The following is a 24,143-nucleotide window of genomic DNA, read 5'->3' as shown; positions in this document are numbered from 1 at the left end:
GAAAATGTTAATGCTAGCCAGACACGAATTAGATCTTTTACATGCGATGCAAGGAGAGAATATCACAGCTCCTAGCCAAAACGCTGGCCGGCAACAAGAAGATGCTACATTAGAATCTTTCACTGTTAATTCAACTTATTTCATGATTTCCTTAAGTCTGCGTTAACTACAGCGTCTCACTATATGTTATATCATGTAATGCTACTACTTCCACTTCTTAGCTGAGTCAATTCTATCCCAGGCAACTGGGCAGCACCCTGAGCATCAACTTGGCCTAGCTAATAAAGTGATCATTATTCCACCCTGTCAGTGTGTAAATAAATACATTCCTGCCATCTATTTTACTTCAAGCGTATGGTATACATTTCACCTAATAATACAACACACTATAACTGCATTATAAACAAAATCAAATGCAATCGCAGTTACTTTTAGACTTAAACCAGACAAAGATATATTGGGATCATGAAATATGAATCCATGACTAAGTTCAATGCATTTCCAAACACTTAACAGGACTAAAATTAATACCATAACCTTCAGAAATCAAGACCACTCAACTTTACTCTGCCAAGATGAAAACCAGACCAAGACAATAAAGTAATAGACGATGAGTAAATACAGACAGAAATCTCCAAAGCTTTCCAACAGACTACAGCATTCAGTACCAACAATCAAAGACAACATTTATATGGTCTAGGAACATCGAAAAAACCTCTGCTGCATAATGTATAACCACTGACGCTACTGGAGATGTCTTCTGTTATCAAGTCTACCGGTTGATCCTGTCGGAGCACATTTGCTAGTCTTTGTAAAATAAATATGATGACAAAGAGATATTAAAACCCATCTGTTCGTGCTCCTCCTGTTTAAAGCACAGCCTAATTTAGACACCGATTAGCCTCGTTTAATTCACTTGTATGTGTAATTTCAAAATATTGCACGCATTTCTAATCCTTCCTTGTGTTGTCTCATTTTCACCCTGGTCAAAAGCCGGGCTGATTTTTACACTGAGAAGTCAATGAGTTCTTGCTGATTAACTGGTAATTAACAGTTTAGCTGGTTTGAAGATGGCGTTCCAGACCACAGGAGACTCATTTCCTCCAGCCAGAACACAGCAAGCTGAAAGAACGTCTTAATTACTGTGCGTTTAATTTGTAAGAATTCAGATCAATTCAGAAAACCAATCATTCTGAAAATGAGAAAAGTATGGATCTTTTCTGTGGTGAAAAAATAGGCAAAGGTAGACATGTGCAGCTTTCAAAATGAACTGGATTCAGTCTTTTTACCTACGTTTTACTGAAGGGTGAAAAACAATGGATGAATTGAATCCTAAAGGAATGTTGCTAACTGGATATTTCTCTCAGCCCTTCTACTGTGAATGTACAGTGTGAAAAGAGTCAAGTCAATAGAAATAGCAGTGTTTCTCAGGGTTTCAAAGGGTTTACATTAGTAACTACCGTAGAAAAACAGAGATGGTTTTTTCACAGACCCTGTGTTTTAGGACCAATGTTGCGAGTATAACATATAAGATGTCAGGCATTACTCTTATATAACTAATAAAATCTAATAAGATTTCCAACTCACTCTTCGCCTTTCAGCAGGAGTGTTCAATAATTTCCTTAGTGAATACTTATTTTCTGTTTTAAACTAGGCTCAGAAAGTGCTAACGACAGTATTTTCTTGTTTAAAAAGAAAAACACGTCAAGCTAACAAGGTTTCCTTGGCCTTTAAAAAGGCAATGGGGTCACAACCTCAAGAGTACATAGTGAGGAGAAATCGGTAGCAGTGTGTTTGTTTGCTGATGTGATTACTGCTTTTTCATGACAGACCATAGGCTCTGTAAATCCCTACAACTAAATCGTAATTAGTGCCTTTACATTCAGGCGTAAGTAGAGAAAGTTAATCATACATTGTGGCAAAAGGGCAACTTTTATCCATGGCGCAGTATAGAAGGTCAGAGCACAGCAGCAGGGCACTACAGCCAATCTGCTCTTTCTGCTCACACAGCTGGACTCCAAAGCCGAGAGTCAGGGAGGCGGAGCAGGGGAACTCAGTCCAGACACCCACAGGCATCTGCCCTTTTGCGCCTTTGTGTTTTGAGGGTGTTGTATTGATTTTTCTCTCGACTGCACAGAAATAAAGAAAGCAGAATACGCTTCCCCTACCCTCAACCAACACTGCATTTTTTTATTCGAAAAGCATTTTTTTCTGGTACTAAAATCAAAATTCATTTTTAAATGATGTATTTCACTCTGAATATATTCAGGTCAGATTTAGAGGATGATACAGCATATACAGCCTGAGCTTAATGCACTAAGATAAGGTAAGGGGTGTGTTTTAAAGAAGCAGTGCTGACATCAAGTGGACAAATAAAGAATGACAGTTCCTCAGGTTCCTCCTCTCACTTTATTAGGAATACCTGTACACCTAAACATTTAGCAGTTTTCTACTCAGTCGAACATTGTGGCAGCAGCACCATGCAAAACATCAAGTCAAGAGTTAATGTTCAAATCAAACATCAGAATGAAGAGAAAGTATGACCTGTGTGACTTTTCATACACAATCAGAAAAGTACTGAATGATGCAAAAATACAAAAAGAATTCTGGTGAGAAGAAGGTCTGTAGGCTGAAACTCCTCACAGATCTGAGACGAATGTGCTTCAGAATCTTGTTCTTGGCTCAAAGGAGTGGAACAGTGCATGCTGACATGCTTTTCTGATCACCATGGTAAAAAAGAGTGATTATATGAGTTGTTGTATCTGTAGCAGCTGACCGTTTTACTCTAATCTCTCTTAATAACAGGGCATTTCCACCCACAAACTCTGTAACCTCTGGCGACTGTCGTGTGTGAAAATTCCAGATGATCAGCAGTTTCTAAAAATACTCAAACCACAACATCTGGGTAACAACCTCTATGTCACAGTTGAAATCACAGAGATGACACTTTTTCTTTCTGATGTTTGACGTTAACATTAACTCTTGAACTGAAAACCTTTGCCTCCATCTACCGTACATGAATAGCTGATTGGATAAGCGCATAAATATGTGGCTGTTCCTAATAAAGTGAGTGTATATTGCAAGCTACTTGTGAAAGAACACGGGGGTTGTGTTACTGTTGGTTCGCAAGCATATGTAATAAAGTTTATCTGATTGTAAAACAAAGTTTCTACCTTCTTTACTTCGTAATAGCACAGCTCCAAGGTTCTTGGGTGCAAGTTAGTGCTTGTGTTGGGTTCCACACATCCATTTCTATATGGGTTTCTTCCAGGTTCTCCAGCTTCCTCCCACCTCCCAAAATGTGCAGGGATGAGGATTACACCAAAATGCCCAGAGGAATCTGTGCATCAGTGCAGGAAGTTTTTGTATTTTTTTGTTGAAAACTACTTGAATACTCTTAGCAGTGAAGACACGTATGTAATGACTTTCTATGAGAGCTGCACTCATGTTCCACACATGTGAATGATGGAAAAGAGATTTGCCTAAATGTGTCGTGATGACATCAAACGATGCGTCTCGACCCAAATCTGTGGTCATTTTTAAAAATTGAAGCTCATCTAAAGGTGTGTGTGAATGTTGATCTGTGATGGACTGACATGACATGGACTATTCCTGCCTCACACCCAGTGTTCCCTTAAATTCAACTAAATAATTAATTCTAATGTCTAACATATGTTCAAAAGTGTGTGGGCATCTCCTAAATCTAGTGGAAAGCTTTCTCAGAAGACTGGAGGTTATTATAACAGACTCGGGGGGGTATATATTTGGATGAGATACATATAAGTGTGAAGATCTGGTGTCCACAAACTTTTGGCCATATAGTGTGTCTTCCTTATCTAAGGTCACATCACTAGTGTGATGTTTAAATATAAGCATATCTGTGTTCTTGTGTGCATTTTCGTCCTGAATGCGTTCTGCTAGATATAAATATTCAGAGGAGGAGCTGCCGGATGTTTCTTCCAGGTGAACCTGCCGTATTTGACAGAACACACGCGAGTTCACGTCCACATGCAATAATTCAACCTTGGCTGCTGACCCGAAAAGCAAATTTATTTACTGATTTGAACTGAAAGTGCATCTGTTTTGAAATGAAAACCTAACAAAAAGTAGGCGGGTTTATTATTGTTAAGTACAAAAAGAAAAAAAAAAACACTCTGAAAACAAAAGTCTCTTCTACTAAACCCTCAGTTCTTTCTCCAGATGAGTGCGGCGGTGCACTTTCAGCACGTACGCCTGCCTAAATCTCTTGCCGCACTCTGTGCACTCGAACGGCTTCTCATCCGTGTGGATCTGCATGTGTCTCTTGAGGCGACATGATGTGAAGAAGCTTTTGCTGCACTGGGGGCAGGTGTAGGGCCGAACTCCGGTGTGGTACCTAGTGTGCAGCTGCAGGTAGCAGGCCTGTGTGAAGCTCTTGTCACAGTGTGAGCACTGGAACGGCTTGATTCCCGTGTGGTAGCGCTGGTGTTTCAGCAGCTCCCCGAAGGAAAAGAAGGTTTTGCCACAGTCTGAACAGAGGAACGGTCTCTCGCCCGTGTGCGTGAGCTCGTGTCTGGTCAGGCTCGCTTTATATGCGAAAGTTTTGTTGCATAAGGAGCATTTGAAGATTTTGTCCTCAGTGTGGCCGGCGACGTGTGCGCGGAGGATCCTTTCTCTCTTAAAACTCTTGCCACAGTGCGGACACAGGTACGGCTTCTCATCCGAGTGCGTTCTTTCATGCTTTCTCAGCTCTCCTGGGTAGAGGAAGCATCTGTTGCAGCGAGAGCACCTGTAGCGTCTCTCGGCTGTGTGAGTGCGCTGATGGGAAAGCAGGGCGCCTTTGTATGTAAAGCCTTTACCGCAGCTGCAGCGGTACGGCCTCTCGGGCTGATGCACGAGCATGTGGCGCTTGAAGCTGGTGGTGCAGACAAAGCAGGAGCCGCAGAGCAGGCATTTGTGTGGCCGATCACCCATGTGACCTCGCTTGTGCCTGATCAGCGCAGCCTGACAGCTCAGTCTCTTTCCACAGTCGTTGCAGCGCTTCAGATCATCCTCGGGATGCGTCTTGTGGTGCTCGCGGCGAGCACTGAGCGAGCTGAAGCTCTCGCTGCAATACAGGCAGGTGTACATCCAGGGTTCGCCGTTCTGAGGTTCATCTTTTTCGAGCTCAGCTTCCTGAGCTTCCTGCAGACTCTCATCAGCGGGGGTTTGAGGATTTTTTTTGAGACTGTGTACCAAGCGATGGCGCCGCAGTGCTTGAATGTAGGAGAAGCGGCGACCACAGTGGGACGCCGTACACTGGAAGGGCTGCTCGCCCGTGTGGCTGCGCTCGTGTGCTTTCAGCATGCCTGGGTAGCGGTAGCCTTTGCCACACACCTGGCACACATGAGGCTCTTTCTCGGTCGATGATGAAACAGGGTGAACCTTTTTCATGTGACTTTTCACATATCGCTCCTGAATGTGTGTAAATGGGCAGTGAGGGCAGGAGAATGTTTTGGAGGAGAGCTCTGTAAAACAGTTTTAAAAACAATGTTAGTGTTGATCTATAATGGTGATTATAATGAAGGAAATGAGGAATAATCATAAAACAACAAAACTAGGCTAGCTGTAATTCTTCCAAAGTGCTCCAAGTGTTTTGTACACACTGAATGTATTGGGACAAATCTATTTGGCTGGACGTTTTTGCAGTAATGACTTTTGGTGTAACTCAAATAAAACAAAATGCAAATAATTTGTAAACAAATTGTGTTAATGCTTTGGCTAAATAACATTAAGAAATCAGTATTTGGTGGAATAACCCTGATTTGCATGCGTTTTGCCTCCATGCTCTCCACCAGTTTTTCCGCTTTGCTGTTGGGGAACTTTATACCACTCTTTTTGCGAAAAAGCAAACAGCTTAGCTTTGCTTGATGGTTTGTGACCATCCATCTTCCTCTTGATGACATTCCAGAGGTTTTCAATAGGATTCAAATCTGGAGATTGGGCAAACTCCACCATTAAAAGCATTATGGAAATAAAATGTTGATTTTATTTACATAATGCTTTCCAAGTACTTTATCAACAAAGGACACTGTTGCTTAAATAAATTGTAAAGGGCCTTTCTTCAAAGTCTGCATCATTAAATGTAAGTTCTGTAAAAATGCTAAACCAACTTAATGTCTTCGTCACTCCATACCGTGCAAGCGGAAATCATCCGAAAAAGCACAGAGAAACAGAAGGTGCATGCGTATTAAGGTTCATTGGAATTAAGGTTGCTAAACGTTGACTAAATAAAAGCCTTTAATTATGCCAGTTTTGATGATTGGGTTCTTCCTCGTTTATTGTTGGAGTTGTCTAATATCTGACTGAAGGATGCTTATTAACGAAAGCAAGAAGGTTTACACTGTCAGCTTGGGTGTTTACATACTGAGGTAGCTCTAACAACCCTATATGGTTTTAAATGTGCACAAGCAGCAATTGTGTTTGCCAGATAAACCACACTACTACAAAAAAGTGATACTGCATAGAAAAGGTGATTTGTATAATAACAAGGAAGAACAAAAGGGACTACACTTAACCTGTATTTCCATCACTTGTGGCAAGTCCAGGAGATACAGACAGCTCAGCAACATCCCTTTAATACAAACAAGGGGGAAAAAAAGCTCTTTTTAGTCCACAACCACTGCATACTAGACAAATGATTCACTGTGTAAACTACTGAAAGAGATTTCAAATGTTGAGAATTGTAGCAGTCCCAAGTACTAAAGCAAAGAACCATACAGATCCCTTAGGACTTCATTAAGACTCTGTCGCTCTGTACTCCTCTGGCACTTCTTTCTGTTACATGTAACACAGCTGCCAATTCTGAACTCATTGGATATTCTGTATGTTTACAACATTAACTACATAACTTTATATAACTACATAACTTTAATATAACTTCATATTCACAGTCTAAGGAGGAGACAGACACAGTTCTCTGCAGAGTTGTATACTGTATATAACTACGTATATGACAAATAAAATCTTGAATCTAACCAGGAATCAAAAATCTTTGAAACTTCTAAAAATCCATGAATGTACTGACCCGTTATCTGAAGTGATACATTCTCCATATATCTCAGTGACCCTTTCCGAGTTTCTCATAGGTGAGAGCGGTGTTCTCTCTTGCTTTTGTCTGGTTACCACACCAGGTTTTCGTTTCTGCTTCTGAAGGTTAACCAATCTCAACTTCCAAGTCTTCTTCGGCTTTCGAGCTGATCTTCGGGTCCCGGTGGGGATGGTGAAAGCGGCAGCTCCATCAGCAGCATTTACCGGTACAGTGAGTGTAGAATCCAGAGGAGGCGTGGTGCTACAGGTCAGACTCTGTCTCTCCTTAGCAGTACATTCCAGTTGTACTGTTTCTGCAGTCCTGTCTTGAGTGCAGCCTACAGATTCATCATGTTTATTATACATCAGTGCAGATTCTCTGAAACAGTTCTCAGAGTCAGTGTGCTTCCCAGGCTGGATTTCGCTTTCCTCAGTGTTTCTGTGAGACCGTGACTCGCTCTGGTCGCAGTCAGTAGCTGGGGGTGAATCAACACCGTCCTCGCTATTGTCCTCTCTGGTTTGCTGGTTTGCATGTATTTCAATCTCCGTCCATTCGGATGTGACTACGACGGTCTCGACATCGGTTCCGTCCATTACACACATGGGCATCTCAGTGTGAGGAGGTGGATTGAGGCCCGAGTTCATCTGAGACCCTTGGTTTCTCTTGCCAGACAGAGCAGTCAGGATGCAGTCACCAACGCGAGGCAACAACGAGGAGGCTGAGGAGGAAAATCAGAAAGAAGTCTCGTTTAAGTAGCTAAGATTTAAGAGTTTTGTTTCGCACATGCGTGATTTGTGTGTCTTTTGCTTTTTAAAGTGGAGCGTGACAAAACTGCTGAATAAAAAACATAGCTCACCTTCATAGCCTCAATATTCCTACTGTTTATTCAATACCTTGACTACTAACTGCTAAAACACACTGACCAGGCAGTTTAACAGGAACCTGTCCACCTGCTCATTCAGGCAATTATGTGTCAATGCATGAAATAATGCAGAAATGCAAAAATTTGATTTCAGTGACTGTGACATGGTTGTTGTTGGTCTGAGTATTTCATAAACTGCTGGGATTTTCTCCAGAGCTTACAAAGAATGGTGCTAAAAACAATGGACATCCGCTGAGGGGCCGTTTTGCAGGTAAACACTCCTTATTCATGAGAATGACCACACCTGTTAGATACACTATATTGCCAAAAGTATTCTCTCACCCATCCAAATAATCAGAATCAGGTGTTCCAATCACTTCCATGGCCACAGGTGTATAAAATCAAGCACCTAGGCATGCAGACTGTTTTTACAAACATTTGTGAAAGAATGGGTCGCTCTCAGGAGCTCAGTGAATTCCAGCGTGGAACTGTGATAGGATGCCACCTGTGCAACAAATCCAGTCGTGAAATTTCCTCGCTCCTAAATATTCCACAGTCAACTGTCAGCTGTATTATAAGAATGTGGAAGTGTTTGGGAATGACAGCAACTCAGCCACGAAGTGGTAGGCCACGTAAACTGACGGAGCGGGGTCAGCGGATGCTGAGGCGCATAGTGCGAAGAGGTCGCCAACTTTCTGCAGAGTCAATCGCTACAGACCTCCAAACTTCATGTGGCCTTCAGATTAGCTCAAGAACAGTGCGCAGAGAGCTTCATGGAATGGGTTTCCATGGCCGAGCAGCTGCATCCAAGCCATACATCACCAAGTGCAATGCAAAGCGTCGGATGCAGTGGTGTAAAGCACGCCGCCACTGGACTCTAGAGCAGTGGAGACGCGTTCTCTGGAGTGACGAATCGCGCTTCTCCATCTGGCAATCTGATGGACGAGTCTGGGTTTGGCGGTTGCCAGGAGAACGGTACTTGTCTGACTGCATTGTGCCAAGTGTAAAGTTTGGTGGAGGGGGGATTATGGTGTGGGGTTCTTTTTCAGGAGCTGGGCTTGGCCCCTTAGTTCCAGTGAAAGGAACTCTGAATGCTTCAGCATACCAAGACATTTTGGACAATTCCATGCTCCCAACTTTGTGGGAACAGTTTGGAGCTGGCCCCTTCCTCTTCCAACATGACTGTGCACCAGTGCACAAAGCAAGGTCCATAAAGACATGGATGACAGAGACTGGTGTGGAGGAACTTGACTGGCCTGCACAGAGTCCTGACCTCAACCCGATAGAACACCTTTGGGATGAATTAGAGCGGAGACTGAGAGCCAGGCCTTCTCGTCCAACATCAGTGTGTGACCTCACAAATGCGCTTCTGGAAGAATGGTCAAAAATTCCCATAAACACACTCCTAAACCTTGTGGACAGCCTTCCCAGAAGAGTTGAAGCTGTTATAGCTGCAAAGGGTGGACCGACGTCATATTGAACTCTATGGATTAGGAATGGGATGTCACTTAAGTTCATATGCGAGTCAAGGCAGGTGAGCGAATACTTTTGGCAATATAGTGTATGACGGGGTTTTCAGTAACTTGAATTAGCACTTTTTATAATGATGAAGAGAAGAGCATCTCAGTATGTACAACACTTTAAACTATGAGGTGGATGAGCTTCCTCTTCCCAACAGAGGAAGATCACATTAACTTGACATCAGGCAGCTGACTGGAGCCTGATCACACAAGTAAGCAGGTGACCAGGTGTTCCTAATAAAGTGGATAATGTGGTAGGTGAGTGTTTGAATGGATTCACAGAATCATTAACATAAAAAAATGTGAAAACATTTTTCCAGGTTGCTTGCTAAATACCACAAATTTTCCATGATCACATCTTGCAGACTTTTAATCTGATTAACATCTGATATAATCCATAGGTTATCTACCAGACTGACATGGAAATGAGTAAAGGTGTGCTGAATTCTGACCCCCAGAACCGTAAGACTCCACAGGTTTAAGCTTCATTACCTACCACAAGTATCCAGATGTCCAAGGCACCTATGGTGATGGAGCAGTGATCTCAAGCTATCTGGGTTGCTGATGGATTCCTCACAGTCTTTTAAAGCAGAAGATTCAGATCTGAGCCAGGCCACTGTCTGAAACCAAATGGATACAGAGACAGTTTTATAGATTCTTTATAAACTGTTGAGTGCTTAATCTACCAAAGACCCAAGATTTTAAACAATAATAGACCTATATAGTATTACAACATAACAAAATTTGCAGATTCTAACGCCACTCGAAGTTTCCCCACCTGAAGGAGGTCTGGCACTGGCAGGAAGTGCTCCAGTCGGGACAGGAAATCCCACATAAGTGTCTGAAGGGCAGAGTCATAGCTGGGTCCAAACTCCACTGGAAACACATTCTACAAAGAGAGAAAGAGAGAGAGAGTCATCAAACTGCACTGTTAAAAATCTTGAAAGAGAAAAAAAATTAACGTCACTTACGTTACAACCCCTGTGCAACGATAAAACAACTTCTTAATATATGAAATATACTTTATTACCCCTTGTGAATGAAATACAATATGTTCTCTAATAAATCTTTTCAATTGTGTGCCTAGTTCAAACTATGCATTTATAATATGTTTTAAAACAGCCCTAGTTAGTTACATAAAGTAAAAAAAAAACAAAAAAAAACTTACACCCTCACCGTCCACTTTATTAGGAAAACCTGCTCGTTCAAGCATTCACGCTTATAATCATGTGGATCCAGGTCAAGAGCTTTAGTTAATGTTCACACCATACATCAGAATGAGGAAAATGTGATCTCAGTGACTGAGGCATGGCTGCTGGTGCCAGATAAGCTGAATCACGGTTGCACATCATGAGTGGATATTTGAGTTACTGTAGACATCCAGACAGATCGAACCAGTCTTCAACATTCTCCTCTGTCTTCGTCTCTCTTCAAACAAGATGTTTCTGCCTGACTGTTGTGTGTGAAAATCCCAGTAGCTTAGCACTTTCTGAGATATGTAAACCAGCCTGTCTGGCAGTGCAGTTAAAGCCACTGAGATCACATAGTATTTCTTCATTCTGATGTTTGATGTGAACATTGACTAAAGCTCTGATTTTATTGCATGACTTTATGCATTGCTGCTTCCACATAAATGTGCAGGTGTTCCTAATAAAGTGGCTAATGAGTTTCAGGGAAAATGATTTCAGAATCTCTACTTCAAAAAAACTACCAAAACCCAAGCATTAGATTTTTGGTACTAATATTACTAAAATGTAGCGTTTTCTGACCTGGAAGAAATGCTCTCTCTGGTCAGCGTCTTTGATTAGTGTTTGAACCAATTCCACAAAGTGGACCCCTGTCTCTTCTAGCTCCGTGCTGTCCACCTGTATGACCAAACAGCAGCCCGGTTAAAGGACACGCTCTCATGTTTGAATAAAAGGAACTGATGACGTGTTACAATTAGGTGAAAGTTATTGACTTGCATGTTTGACCAGAGGAAGAACCAACTGAATGCTATTGAGATGAGGCTGGATCAAATGTGTGTCCACTGTTTCCTCCCTGTAGCACAGCTCCAAAATTAGCTAGTGGAAGAGAAAAAAACAATGAGAATCAAGAGAATGCAAGAGAAACTGTGATTAATGAACTAAAAACATTGCAATATAATGCACTGGACTTGGAACAACACCAAAAGACACACACAATCAAAACAGCATGCTTAAATATGGAGTAGCTTTAAAATAGAAATCACCACATATCTATCAGCAAAAACTTAAAATCTATTAAACATAAAACAATAAATAAAAATGATTTAATGGTAATACTGTAACCTTTGCTCGCAGACCCAGAACAAGCTGGACTGCATGCGTGGGACTACAGAGCTCCGGTACAGCTTCAGTAACCAGCGAAACAAAGTCTGCAAGCATCCCGTACTGCATTACATCCTGCTGCTGCACGGCCCGCCACAGGACTGCTGACATGAGTCTCACAGGTGGCACCAGGAGACGCAGAGAGGGCAGGAGAAGAGGATCTGAAACAAAGATAAAGTGTGCACATCAAATATTCCTAAGAACAGTTTTGCACTCAAGTGTCTATCAGTGATATCTTTAACGGAATGGACGAGAGGCGAAGGCAAGAGAGAGAGAGAGAGAGAGAGAGAGAGAGAGTGTGTGAGAGAGAGAGAGAGAGAGAGACAGTGTGTGTGTGTGTGTGTGTGTGAGAGAGAGAGAGAGAGAGAGAGAGAGAGAGAGAGAGAGAGAGACAGTGTGTGTTAGAGACTGTGTGTGTGTGTGTGTGTGTGTGTGAGAGAGAGAGAGATTGTAAGACTATAATAAAAATATAATGCTTATACTCATAAGTTAACGTAAATTAGCGTAACTTAACACTTAAGTCTTGCACTTATATATTTGTACATTTAAAATGTATGTATTTCTATAAGTACTACATATTCAAATGTTCCATATTTTGTCTATAAGTAAATGCTGAATATAATGGATAAAATTCTAAAATGTATGTTCTGATCTCTCGCAAATAACTAATACTGATACCAGCTCTAATACCAAACTGCTGCCAAGTCTCCTGTGTCATAACTGTGAACACCACAAACCAAAGCGCTAGTGTGGGTATTATCCATATAAAATGGCACCCAAAGAAAGCAAAAAGCAGCTTACTGACCTAAAACCAGGGTTTGCACGTTATACACACGTCTGTTAAGATGGCAAGAAGCGTATGAAAGTATTTCATTGTAAATGAAGCTGGTCTGAAATACTGGATCAGAATTGGCTCAGAATTTCTATATTTTACAATCTGATGCATTTTTTTTTGTGTGTGTATGTGATTTTGCCTGACATGGAAATCATCACCATCTCTGATGCCTTTAAGATTTTAAGAATAAAGTCATAACAAAAAAAAAAAAACCCAAGAACATAATACTACGACAAAATGGTATGCATGATAAAAATGAGGGACGATAAAGACTTGTTGAAGCTATGGTTTCTTTTGTTGTAAGAGAAATAGCAGTCAGAAGTCTCTCATATGCCATTCAAAGTGTGCATGTAGAGAAATGATGAACAGTATTATCCACCCAGATGGAGTGGAAGTCCAGTACTCTCAGAGTCCCCAGTGCATTACAGCATATGCACTCACACAATGAACAAAAGCCTAATGGTGAATAATGCGTTGTTGGATAGACTGCTGTACCGAGTGTGTCAGTTCCAGCTGATACAGATGCAGATGTGACCTTTGATTACCATGACGGTGACTAGAGCCTGCGAACGAGAAAGATTTTCCTCCAAGTTTGTGTGGCTCCATCTTATAAATAAATATAACGTCTTATCAATGCTATTAATTATCTGGTGCTGATGTGCAGCGAGCTTCCACACATTTCTATATTTCCTATACTCTCGGATATATCACCACGCTGTCATAGTAGCTCAAAATATGATAATAGTACAACTGCGATCTGAAAATATTCAAAATGGCTCATATATATTACTTTTTTCCACATCTTCAGTTCTTAAAACATTTTAAGTAATGGCTTGATGTCTGAAATCATGTTTTTTTAGGTAAACTCTAGCCCTGAAATGCAGTCAAAGATGTTTTGGCACCACAGGTTTGCCCGACCTCAGCTCAGTGACTGTGTCAGTATCAGTAATCAGATCAGGTCTGATACGCTGAGCTCGGAGATCAGATTTATTTTTTATTGGATTTTACGCACTCCTCACAGCCCCTGAAACAGTCCGAGACATTACGTCAACAAAAACAATAACAAAATATTCCTGCATTTCTAAAGTCACATTGTAGCCTAAATTGGGGGGTGTTGTTTATTTCTATCTCTAGACACATTTTTTTTGTTCTCATTCATTCATAGAGTCTTCATGGAGTTATCTCCTGCATTTCAGACTACTGGATGTGTCCCAATCCGTGCACTACCTTGTACAAGAGTATGCAAAAGTAGTGAAGAAGTAAACAAACCCTGACTAACGGATTTGGGAGCAGCCATTGAACTGAGACAAGTTTTCTTCAACACCGACTTTAACCAAGACTAAACAGCTGCCATTAGCTTCTCAAATAACTTTTAACATCTCAAACTATTAGACAGCAAATGTCTATCTTTATTTATTTTTTTTTTAATAAATAAATAAATAAATAAATTTCCCTCCCGTTATCATCTCACAGCCTTTAGTTACCCTTAGTGTCCTCCTGCCTTGAGACTCCGTCTTCCATCATCACAGCTAGGCGAATTATTCTTCTCCAGATAAACGTCTAGAGCTTTTACTTCACAGACTTCCTCACACGGTTTTCGTGCTTAAACAGAACACGTGGAATAATTTCGGTGTTTATAACAGAGGCGTTGAGTTGAACAGTCTCCATTAAAAATACCAGAAATCTACGGAGCTGTTGAACAGCCCGAGAACACCGCCGGATGTTTGTGTAGAAACTTTCCTCAGGCTTTGTTCCTCACAGCACCATCACGCGTCGAGATGACCAAACTGCAGCTACTTTGACGCCAACTTATTTCCAAACGTTTTGGGACGTCTGTCTTGACATGGACGTGGAGTTGACCCGCCCCTTTGCAGCTAGAACAGCTTCAACTCTTCTGGGAAGGCTTTCCACAAGGTTTAGGAGTGTGTTTATGGGAATCTTTGACCATTCGTCTAGAAGCGCATTTGTGAGGTCAGGCACTGATGTTGGACGAGAAGTCCTGGCTCACAGTCTCCGGTTTAATTCATGCCAAAGGTGTTCTATCAGGTTGAGGTCAGGACTCTGTGAAGTTCCTCCACACCAAACTCTCTCATCCATGTCTTTATGGACCTTGCTTTGTGCACTGGTGTGCAGTCATGTTGGAACAGGAAGGGGTCATCCCCAAACTGTTCCCACAAAGTTGGGAGCATGAAATTGTCCAAAATGTCTTGGTATGAAGCTGAAGCATTAAGAGTTCCTTTCACTGGAACTAAGGGGCCGAGCCCAACCCCTGAATTCAATGATTTGGAGGGGCGTCCCAAAAACTTTTGGCAATATAGTGTGTATATATAGGTCACTTGTGGTTAGATCAAGATCAATTCTAATTGTGATGTAGCCTCAGACTCCAACCCCTGAAAAACACACCCACACCATAATCCCCCCCCTCCACCAAACATTACAACTGGCACAATGCAGTCAGGCAAATACCGTTCTCCTAGCAAACGCCAAACCCAGACTTGTCCATTGGATTGCCAGAGAGAGGAGCGTGATTGGTCACTCCAGAGGACACGTCTACACTGCTCTAGAGTCCAGTAGCGGCGTACTTTATACGATTGCATCCAACGCTTTGTATTGCACTTTGTGATGTAAGGTTTGGATGCAGATTCTCGGTCATGAAAACCCATTCCATGAAGCTCTCTACGCATTGTTCTTGAGCTAATCTAAAGCTCACATGAAGTTTGGAGATCTGTAGCTATTGACTGCAGAAAATTGGCCACTTCTGCACACTGTGCGCCTCAGCATGCACTGACCGCTCTGTGATTTTACGTGGCCTACCACTTCTTTACCACTTTTTTTTTTTCAAAACAACTTCCTATAACTCCTTACAGCATTTTAGCTCAATAGTATTACTGGACTCTATTGGTCCTAGCACAAGGAAGCTTTTAATGGCGACTACAAAACATAAAAGTACCTCTGAGTCAATTATACCATATATCAGATCCCTGAAAACTATTTTTTAAACAATGCATATATATATATACACCAGCACCACATTCTTAATTATCTTTACCATCTTTATTTAGAACTGTGCAGCCAAAACAGAAGAAATTATGAAAATAAGTAAAGAATAAACACTCGCTTATTCTGTGCTTCAGAATATAGCAAAATTACAGATGAAAAAAAATCATCAGTTTGTTCCAGCTCATACACCCAATAGGTTAGGTGCTGAATAGTCAAGGAACAAGGTGCAGGAGTGTTAACAGCCGGACCAAATATTGTATGTGGTCTTATTTCAGAAACACTGGATTAGACTATGTTTAGAATATTCAGTTTAATACACATTACATAGTTAATCCATTACACGGCATTGCAGAATAAATTTAAGCCTCAGTCTATCTATATCAATGATCACTGAGTAAATGTGTCCATTTTTATCATGAGAGACTATCAGTCATGTCACTCTCTGTCAGTGTGGACTCTTGGACTTCCACTGTATGGCTAATATCTTCAGGGCACTTTGTGTTGTCCTCCCCGGTGTGAATGCGCATATGGTTTTTCAGCTTGGATGTGCTAGTGTATATTTTGGGACAGTAGCTGCAGCTGTACGCCCTCTGCTGGCCGTGTGTGCGCCTGTGACGTGCCAACTCCGAGGAGCTCCGAAATTTCCACGGGCACTCCGGGCAGACGTAGGGCCGCTCTCCAGTGTGTACGCGTTTGTGCAAGGCCAACTCCGTTGATGTCAGGAAGGTTTTCTCACAGTGTGTGCACGAGAATGGTCTCTCTCCTGTGTGCATCAAATGGTGGCGGTTCAAAGCGAAAGGCTTGGAGAACTTTTTGTCACAGTAGTTGCAGGGATACGGGCGTGTGCCGCTGTGGCTGAGGATGTGTTCCCGCAGAGCCCGCTTGGATTTGAAGCTCTTCTGGCACTGACTGCACAAGTGTGGCCTGGCGTCTGTGTGCGACTTGTCGTGCTTGAGGAGTTCTCCGAGAGACAGGAAGCGCTTGCCGCACTGCGAGCACAGGAACGGCCGCTCTCCCGTGTGCATGCGCTCGTGTCGACGCATAATGGAGAGCAGGTTGAATGCTTTGGGACAGTGAGGGCAGGGGAAAGGCCTCTCCCCGGTGTGAGTGAGCTGATGTTTCTGAAGGCCGGCACGGAGAGCGAAGCTTTTTCCACACAGGTTGCACTGATGAGGCCGCTCACCCGTATGGCTCAGTAGATGTCGCTTGACGTCAGCCTGTCGCGAGTATGTCTTGTCACACTGCGGACATTTAAATTTGCGGTGCATGCGGTGGCTCTGTCTGTGGACGGAGCGCTGCAATAAGGTGTCAAAGCCTTCACCACATTGTTCACAGAGGTACTGTTGAGTGGCGCTGTGTGTTTTCCGATGCTGCACAAGAGCGGCCGCACTGGGACTGGCCTGGCCGCAGATGGAGCAGTAGTGGGGCAGCTCGCTGCCATGGCTCTTCTTGTGGTGGGCAGTCAGGGCCCGGAAATTGATGAACTGGCTCAGACAGAGGCGGCAAGAGAACGTGGCTTCTCCGTGAAACTTGCGGCAGTGTTTAGTCAGATCCCAGGCATGCTGGAACGTCTTCTCACAGTGAGCACAACGGAATGGACGCTCACCCGTGTGAGTCAACTGGTGGCGTCGGACATCGGATGTGCGGGTGAACTTGCGGCCACACGTGTTACATACATACCGGGCGCGAGGATTTTCTGCTGTTTCAGCTTTAAGGGGTCTTGCTGGGCTTAGATCACGAGATGAGACTGTAGTGTCCATACCATTGAGTCCCGTCTCGACTGTCTTGGTCTTTCCATCTGAAAGAAGCATACAGACTATGACTGTTGATGTGGATAAAATACAATCTACATATTGTTAAAAACGTGCAGTAAATATGTTAACTTGTAAACGTTTTATTTTTTCCATCAAAATATTATATAGACTGGATATCATTTAAAATACATACTCAATGTCATCAAACTATATTGGATATCCAGATGATGCACTTATTCAACCAGAGAAGCGAAGTATGAATGTTGGACACTTCATGCACTCAACACTGGTTAGAGAGGGGGCGGGGCTACCAGACACTGGATGACACTCCAGTGGACAAGACATTTTACAAATGTCTTTTAAATGAGCTTAGGTTGTGCGATTTATTTTTCAACATTTTCAAATTATATATATATATGCACTGCCAGTCATATAAGAGTTGCTAGATACTGTACTTTGGGATGTACCTGTGTTTTCTTCAATGTCTTCATTGTTTCTGCAAATAAATAAATATATAAATAAATAAATAAATTGTTAGACAGTAAAACACTTGAGTAATAAAGCAATTTATATAACCAAAAATTATTGGGAAAAGTAACTAAGGACCATGTATACGAGTCTTTGCCTTACATTTTCTCGGAGTCTTTTTCCGCTTTGAGTCGTCTCCCTCGTTTCCCGTTCTGAACTACTTTCGGTGCTGCTGTGTTCTTCCTCGGTCTTCCACGCCCTCTTCTCTCTGGTACTGCTTGGTCCTTGCTTTCTAAAGGCAAGCTCTTTTCCTTATTAAGAGCAGTGTTAGGTTCTTGGTCATCCTTCTGACAGACAGAAGTCTGCATCACATCTTTCTTTCTCTCTTGAAGCTCTTCATTTCTTCCTTCTCCATCAGATTCAATTCCTTCGGCTTTTGACACAGACACGGACACTGAGCTATCGTCACCAGCGGCCCTGAGATCAGTGAAGAATGCCGGTCCATCTCCGTCTCTGATGTCACACTGTGTGGATTTCTCACAAAGACTTCTATCCTCCTCGCTGCTCCTGCAGCTCTCTGAGTCTTTGGGAAGTTCGACATGTTGGCTCACATTAATCATCTCCTCTTCTTCGACAGCAGTTTGGTCACTGAGAACCGCCACCACTGAGCTGCTCCCAGTGTGCACCTCCACGCACCTCTCCACCGATTCTTCAGCCACCTCATTACTGCCCAACTCAACCTCTGTGTAATCAGTCACAATGATGGCCTCAGAGCCCAACTGGCCAAGGGCACTCTGGCTCAGGATGGTCACAGTGGTCGGCTGGATGTGGTAGACCATGGATTCGGTGGTGACCGCCATGTGTGTCGATGGAGGAACAGAAAGAGAGGAAATTATACAATCCCCTGAGGTAGCAGAGAGAGTACCTGCAAGTAAAAAGAATAACAGTAAATAGCCAAAAGTATGTGCACCCCTGACTGTCACACTCATATGGATTTTCCCCTAACTGCACCAATTTTGGAAGCACACAATTTTCTATAATGTCTTTTTATGCTGTAGGTTAACAATTTCCCTTCACTGGAACTAAAACCTGTTTGCCCCTGTGCACAAAGCCCCTGAGCTCCATGAAAACATGTTGTATTAAGGTTAGAGTTGAAGAACTGGAGTGTCCTGCACAGAGCCCTCACTCTGACTCAACACTGGGATGAACTGGAACACCGACTGAACCCAAGACCTCCTCACTCTTACAAAATCAGTGTCTGATCTCACTAATGCTCTTTTAGCTGAATGATCACTAATCCCCACAGACACGCTCCAACATCTAGTGGAAAGAATTCACAGAAGAGTGGAGCATGTTATAACAAGAAAGAAGACTAGAATCTAGAATAGGATGATCAACAAGGAAATTTGGATGTGATGATCAGGAGTTCACTTTTGGTCATATAGTGTATGTAAAATGATAAAATAATATTCCATTCAATCTGTAGCTTAGTGCAATTACCATGGAGAAGAATTTCAACATGTTTCAACAGGCACAGGGATGCAAGGTTAAAATTATTGCCCATAATCATATTAAATGCAGTGGATACAATACACATGCAAAATAGATATCTAATGGGTTAAAAACGGGTTAGATTTAAAAAAAATAAATAAACAAACAATAAAATATACCTCTAATTAAAATTTGGGATCTGTAACTTTAGAGTAGGTTGATATATAAATCCTAAAGGTACGATTAAGCATTTATACTGTATATGTGATGAAACTTTAATGTACAATAAGCTATTATGTTAATATGGAAACTTTAGTCTAAGAGACACAGTACCTAATGTGGAACCTTTAGCCCAGTTTTGTTGGTCCATGTTCCCGATGACTTTGTGCTGCTGAAACAGAGCTTTCAGGTGTTTCGGTTCAGACTGCATGCATTCTTCCAGACCAACAGGGGCAGGAGTGAGCCAGGATAAAGTCTGGAACACATTTCATTCAGCTTTAAAGTAGAATGCTTTAAAACGTTTTACTTGAGCATGCTGTTATTGGAAAATAATTGTGGGGTGGTAAAGACACACACACACACACACACACACACCATAAACACATATTACACACACCTCATCCATCACATCACACACAACACGTTACTGATCAGCATCACACCAGAAATATCTCTCACACACACACGTCATTGATCAGCATCACACCACACACACGCATCACATCACACCACACACCATGTTGTTGATCGGCATCACACCACCCACACAGCACAAACACACCACACACACACACATCACACATCACACAATTTGTCTTAGGTTCAAATTCTTGCAAAAATGACAGCACCTTTTTGAAGTCTGGAACAGGAAAGAGCCTCTCCAGACAAGACAGCAGCTCCCACATTAGCTCCCTCAGTGCAGTATCATAACGTGGACCATACTCCACAGGAAACACCTCCTTCACCAACAAATCAAGAATCTCATATTAATGAGTATAGGCCTGATAGCAATAAGAGCTAAATGTCTTCCCTTACCTGAAAGAAATACGCTTTTTCTGCGGGATCCTTTAACAGTGCAAGGATAAGTGCCTTAAAGTTAGAAATAGAGAGCTCCAAATCTGAACCAACGTCCTGGAAAGATCAGATCAGGACGTCAAAAGGCAGAACATCTTTTTTTAAGTAAATACATTGCACACTGTTTTGGTTGGTTTCCACAACCTGGATTAATCTTGGACATAAATGTATTCTGAATGGTGAAGAGACACAGAGCTGTAGACCTGGCTCAGGAAAAGCACAAGCAGCAGAAATAGACTCACTACTGGGCTTCCAGCTGGAATATCCGGAAGTCTCATTCCGTCCAAGTGGACCTGGATAAGCTTCACATCCTCCGGCTTGCGTAACATCTCCAAGATCATCTTAAACAGAAATCATTTACAGAAGACATCAATTTTTGTTTCCACCAACAAAAATAGAATGAATAAAACAAAATGACATCAGAACTATATAAATATTCTATAGCAATGTGTATGTCTAATGTTTTGAGCTTTATTTCAGCCTGTAAAATATGCACAACATTCCTAACTCTTCCATGTTGCTTAGCAAATTTTGTCTATTTTTCTTTTGTTTGTTCATTTGTCAATCTCCTCCCTCGAGCTAGCTCTCCCTCTCTGGGACGGAAGGACGATAATATGCTTCCTTCGAGACATGTGAAGCCAGCCACCTCATCCTTTCAATCTGCTACATCACTGAACAGCTGTATACATCCTGAGGAAAACTCTGTCTCCATCTTCTACATACATGAGCTCATAGAAAGACACTATTGGCTAGTGTCACTTTCATAGACAGGGAAGAGATCCAATCCTCTCATCAAGACTCCAGCACTAATTTTACTTTCTTACTCAGGTTATATTCACAGGTTGAAAGAACATAACCCGGCACTCAAAATCAAGATCTCATTTCTCAGGACTGTGTCTACAGATAAATGTGGCCATGCAACATTAATGAACCTTAATTTTCCCCTAATACTCAAAAATGTGCATATCACTGTCATCACTCAGTGTCTATAATGTAGCAGTGCACAAAACTAGAGAAAACTAGAGACTAGACCTTTGTATCCTTTGCCTGTAAAATAAATTCCACTAAAGCACATGTTTTTTTTTGAAAAAGTTATTTACATTTTTTATTCCAGAACTTTCCACTGCCAGAAAACATTAGCTCCAAATGAACTTTAGTGCCTGATGTGATCATGTGGGTTTTCCAAAACTGTAGCAAAATTGATAAAAATAAAATTATGGAGAAGTCCTGGCTGTGGTTAACAATATACTTAGTGAAAAGTCTATAGAACTGATATTCAGGGAATTGATTCTGTTAGAAACCCACTGAAAAAAAAAAAAGTAGAGGTCGAAACAAATGCAGCTGCAAGGCAGTGTGAGATACGGATATTGCTAAAAGTATTGGGACACCCCATCAAATCATTGAATTCAGATGTTGTTTTTCAGGGGTTGGGCTCGGCCCCTTGGTACCAAGTTTGGTGTGGAGGAACTTGACTTGCCTGCACAAAGACCTAACCTTAACCCGATAAAACACCTATGGAGTGAATTGGAGCGGAGACTGCAAGCCAGGTCAAATCTGCGATGTCTGTTTTTACATGTACATGAAATTAATATGGAGTTGTCCCACCCTTTGCAGCTGTAACAACTCTTCTGGGATTGCTTTCCACAAGGTTTAGGAGTGTGTTTATGGGAATTTTTGACCATTCGTCTAGAAGCACGTTTGTGAGGTCAGGCACTGATGCTGGACGAGAAGGCCTGGCTCACAGTCTCCGCTCTAGTTCATCCCAAAGATGTTCTATCAGGTTGAGGTCAGGACTCTGTGCAATCAAGTCAGGTTCCTCCAACCCAAACTCACTCATCCATGTCTTTATGGACCTTGCTTTGTGCACTGGTGTGCAGTCATGTTGGAACAGGAAGGGGTCATCCCCAAACTGTTCCCACAAAGTTGGGAGCATGAAATTGTCTTGGTATGCTGAAGCATTAAGAGTTCCTTTCACTGGAACTAAGGGGCCGAGTCCAACCCCTGAATTCAATGATTTGGAGGGGTGTCCCAAAACTTGTAGCTATAGGTCACTTATGGTTACATGAATATCAAGATGAAGATAAACACATCAGACTGAGTGAAGAATCTCATACATGGCCTTCTTCAGATGAGCAGCAAAGAATCATGATGTCTGTCCTTTGGCTCTTTTCAAGCATTTCTCCTGACTTTTACTGCACGCAAGGATTTTCACCTTCACGCGACATGTCAAGATTTGTACTGTTCTCACTCACCCGTGCCCTTAGTCCCAGGATGAGCTGAACTCTTTGTCTGTAACTCAGCAGGTGTGGCACAGTCTCCGTAACCATAGAGACAAACTCCTCCAGTTTCCCATAGTGCACTATGTTTTTCTGCTGCAGCACCTGCCACATAAAGGCAGACATCAGGCGCAGAGGAGGAACCAGCAGGCGCACAGAGGACAGAGGAAGTCTGAAGCCTGAGTGCAGGAAGAAACGCAAACATTGTATGATGCCTAATTTAAGTGCATAAGGTTTAAATAAAAGCCCATTAAGCAAATTAAAATACTTAGGCTACTCATTTCCACTTCCAGCTATGTATATGCACGCGCGCGCGCGTGTGTGTGTGTGTTTATGTATATTATTATCAAACAATGAAACGCCTTAACAGTGCTAAAATTACAGTAAAAAGTTCATTTATCCTTCTCATGCACCTTTATTGTGTGAGTCTGCGTTACAAGAAGAAATGAGGATAGTTTAGAAAATGATCTTTATAAGATAATGTACTAAAATGTCTGCCTGCATCCCTGTAGTCATTTGCTCTGGGTTAAGATTTAACTAACAAGCCTAGCTAATTACTTCACCCACAACACTGATCAGAGTCACACCACTTCCAACTAGCATGATTAACAAGCAAAAGAAGCCATAAAACGACATATTTATATATTTATATACCCTGATCTTCCCGTTTTGGTAAGTGTTGTTTATCCATTGCAAAGTCATCCATTAACGTGAGATTAAGGTATATCTTATCATTAGCCTGCTAACACGGTTTACTCTATAAGCGCAGTGCGAGGAAAAAAAACTTCCGGTCTCAGTATTTCAAAATAAGAGCACGATAGGAGCGGTATAACGTTGGTTTAGCGCACTAAATATAGACTGCAAAACATCTTATTTCGCAGTGTGTATACAGAGCGGGAGTGAGCGCGCGCAAGCACAAGTTAAGATTGTTGCGCTACATGGAAAGCAAGGGATGTCAAATTAAAAGTTGCACAAAAAAAAAGACGAGGTCATCCGGACGTGATCTAATTAACTTACTTTATTTATTGATTAAAGCCATTCATCTTAAACCTTCTTTTCATTTGATTGATATATAAAACATAAATACATAAAATTTTAAAACAGAAGGATTATTTCTTATGGAATGACTCTTTCAAATATCGCCCGGTTTGCCGCCTCCTGATGGTGTTGGGGGAGTTAGTTAGATTGTATACACCGATCAGGCATAACATTATGACCACCTGCATTAACTTCTTCAGCGGTTTGGGCAACAGTGGCTCGCTTGTTGGATCAGATCACACGGACCAGCCTTCTCTCCCCACGTGCATCAATGAGCCTTGGCCGCCCATGACCCTGTCACCGGTTTACCATTGTTCCTTCCTTGGACCACTGCAGACCGGGAACACCCCACAAGAGCTGCAGTTTTGGAGATGCTCTGATCCAGTCGTCTAGCTATGACTATTTGGCCCTTCGTCAAACTCACTCAAA

The 24,143-nt window shown here is 42.1% G+C and overlaps 2 protein-coding genes across 3 annotated transcripts; both read right to left on the bottom strand.

The window, feature by feature from the left end:
• Nucleotides 1-2,417: 2,417 nt before the first annotated feature.
• Nucleotides 2,418-14,985, bottom strand: si:dkey-14k9.3 (C2H2-type zinc finger protein). Its single transcript, XM_058417246.1, has 9 exons — nucleotides 14,098-14,985; nucleotides 11,740-11,939; nucleotides 11,395-11,493; nucleotides 11,200-11,295; nucleotides 10,209-10,319; nucleotides 9,927-10,050; nucleotides 7,046-7,766; nucleotides 6,537-6,592; nucleotides 2,418-5,486 (listed from the first exon to the last, which is right to left on the bottom strand). The coding sequence occupies exons 1-9, from the start codon at nucleotides 14,135-14,137 to the stop codon at nucleotides 4,177-4,179; spliced, it is 2,757 nt and encodes a 918-aa protein (XP_058273229.1). The 5' UTR covers nucleotides 14,138-14,985; the 3' UTR covers nucleotides 2,418-4,176.
• Nucleotides 14,986-15,647: 662 nt separating this feature from the next.
• LOC131370138 (zinc finger protein 878-like) lies at nucleotides 15,648-23,485 on the bottom strand. 2 transcript variants are annotated; one of them, XM_058417244.1, is made up of 9 exons: nucleotides 23,331-23,485; nucleotides 22,653-22,855; nucleotides 20,643-20,741; nucleotides 20,362-20,457; nucleotides 20,175-20,285; nucleotides 19,660-19,801; nucleotides 17,998-18,760; nucleotides 17,835-17,863; nucleotides 15,648-17,411 (listed from the first exon to the last, which is right to left on the bottom strand). In XM_058417244.1, exons 1-9 carry the CDS (start codon nucleotides 23,380-23,382, stop codon nucleotides 16,027-16,029), a joined length of 2,880 nt encoding a protein of 959 aa, XP_058273227.1. In that variant the 5' UTR covers nucleotides 23,383-23,485; the 3' UTR covers nucleotides 15,648-16,026. The 2 variants fall into 2 exon arrangements, with proteins under 2 accessions (XP_058273227.1, XP_058273228.1); XM_058417245.1 differs by having other exon boundaries at nucleotides 22,653-22,781; nucleotides 23,331-23,473.
• Between the last annotated feature and the right edge of the window lie 658 nt (nucleotides 23,486-24,143).

This window comes from Hemibagrus wyckioides, linkage group LG19 (assembly GCF_019097595.1).
Source record: "Hemibagrus wyckioides isolate EC202008001 linkage group LG19, SWU_Hwy_1.0, whole genome shotgun sequence".
NCBI lineage: Eukaryota > Metazoa > Chordata > Actinopteri > Siluriformes > Bagridae > Hemibagrus > Hemibagrus wyckioides.
Note: the sequence above shows the minus strand (reverse complement) of the source record. Positions and strands in the feature narration are given on the sequence as shown.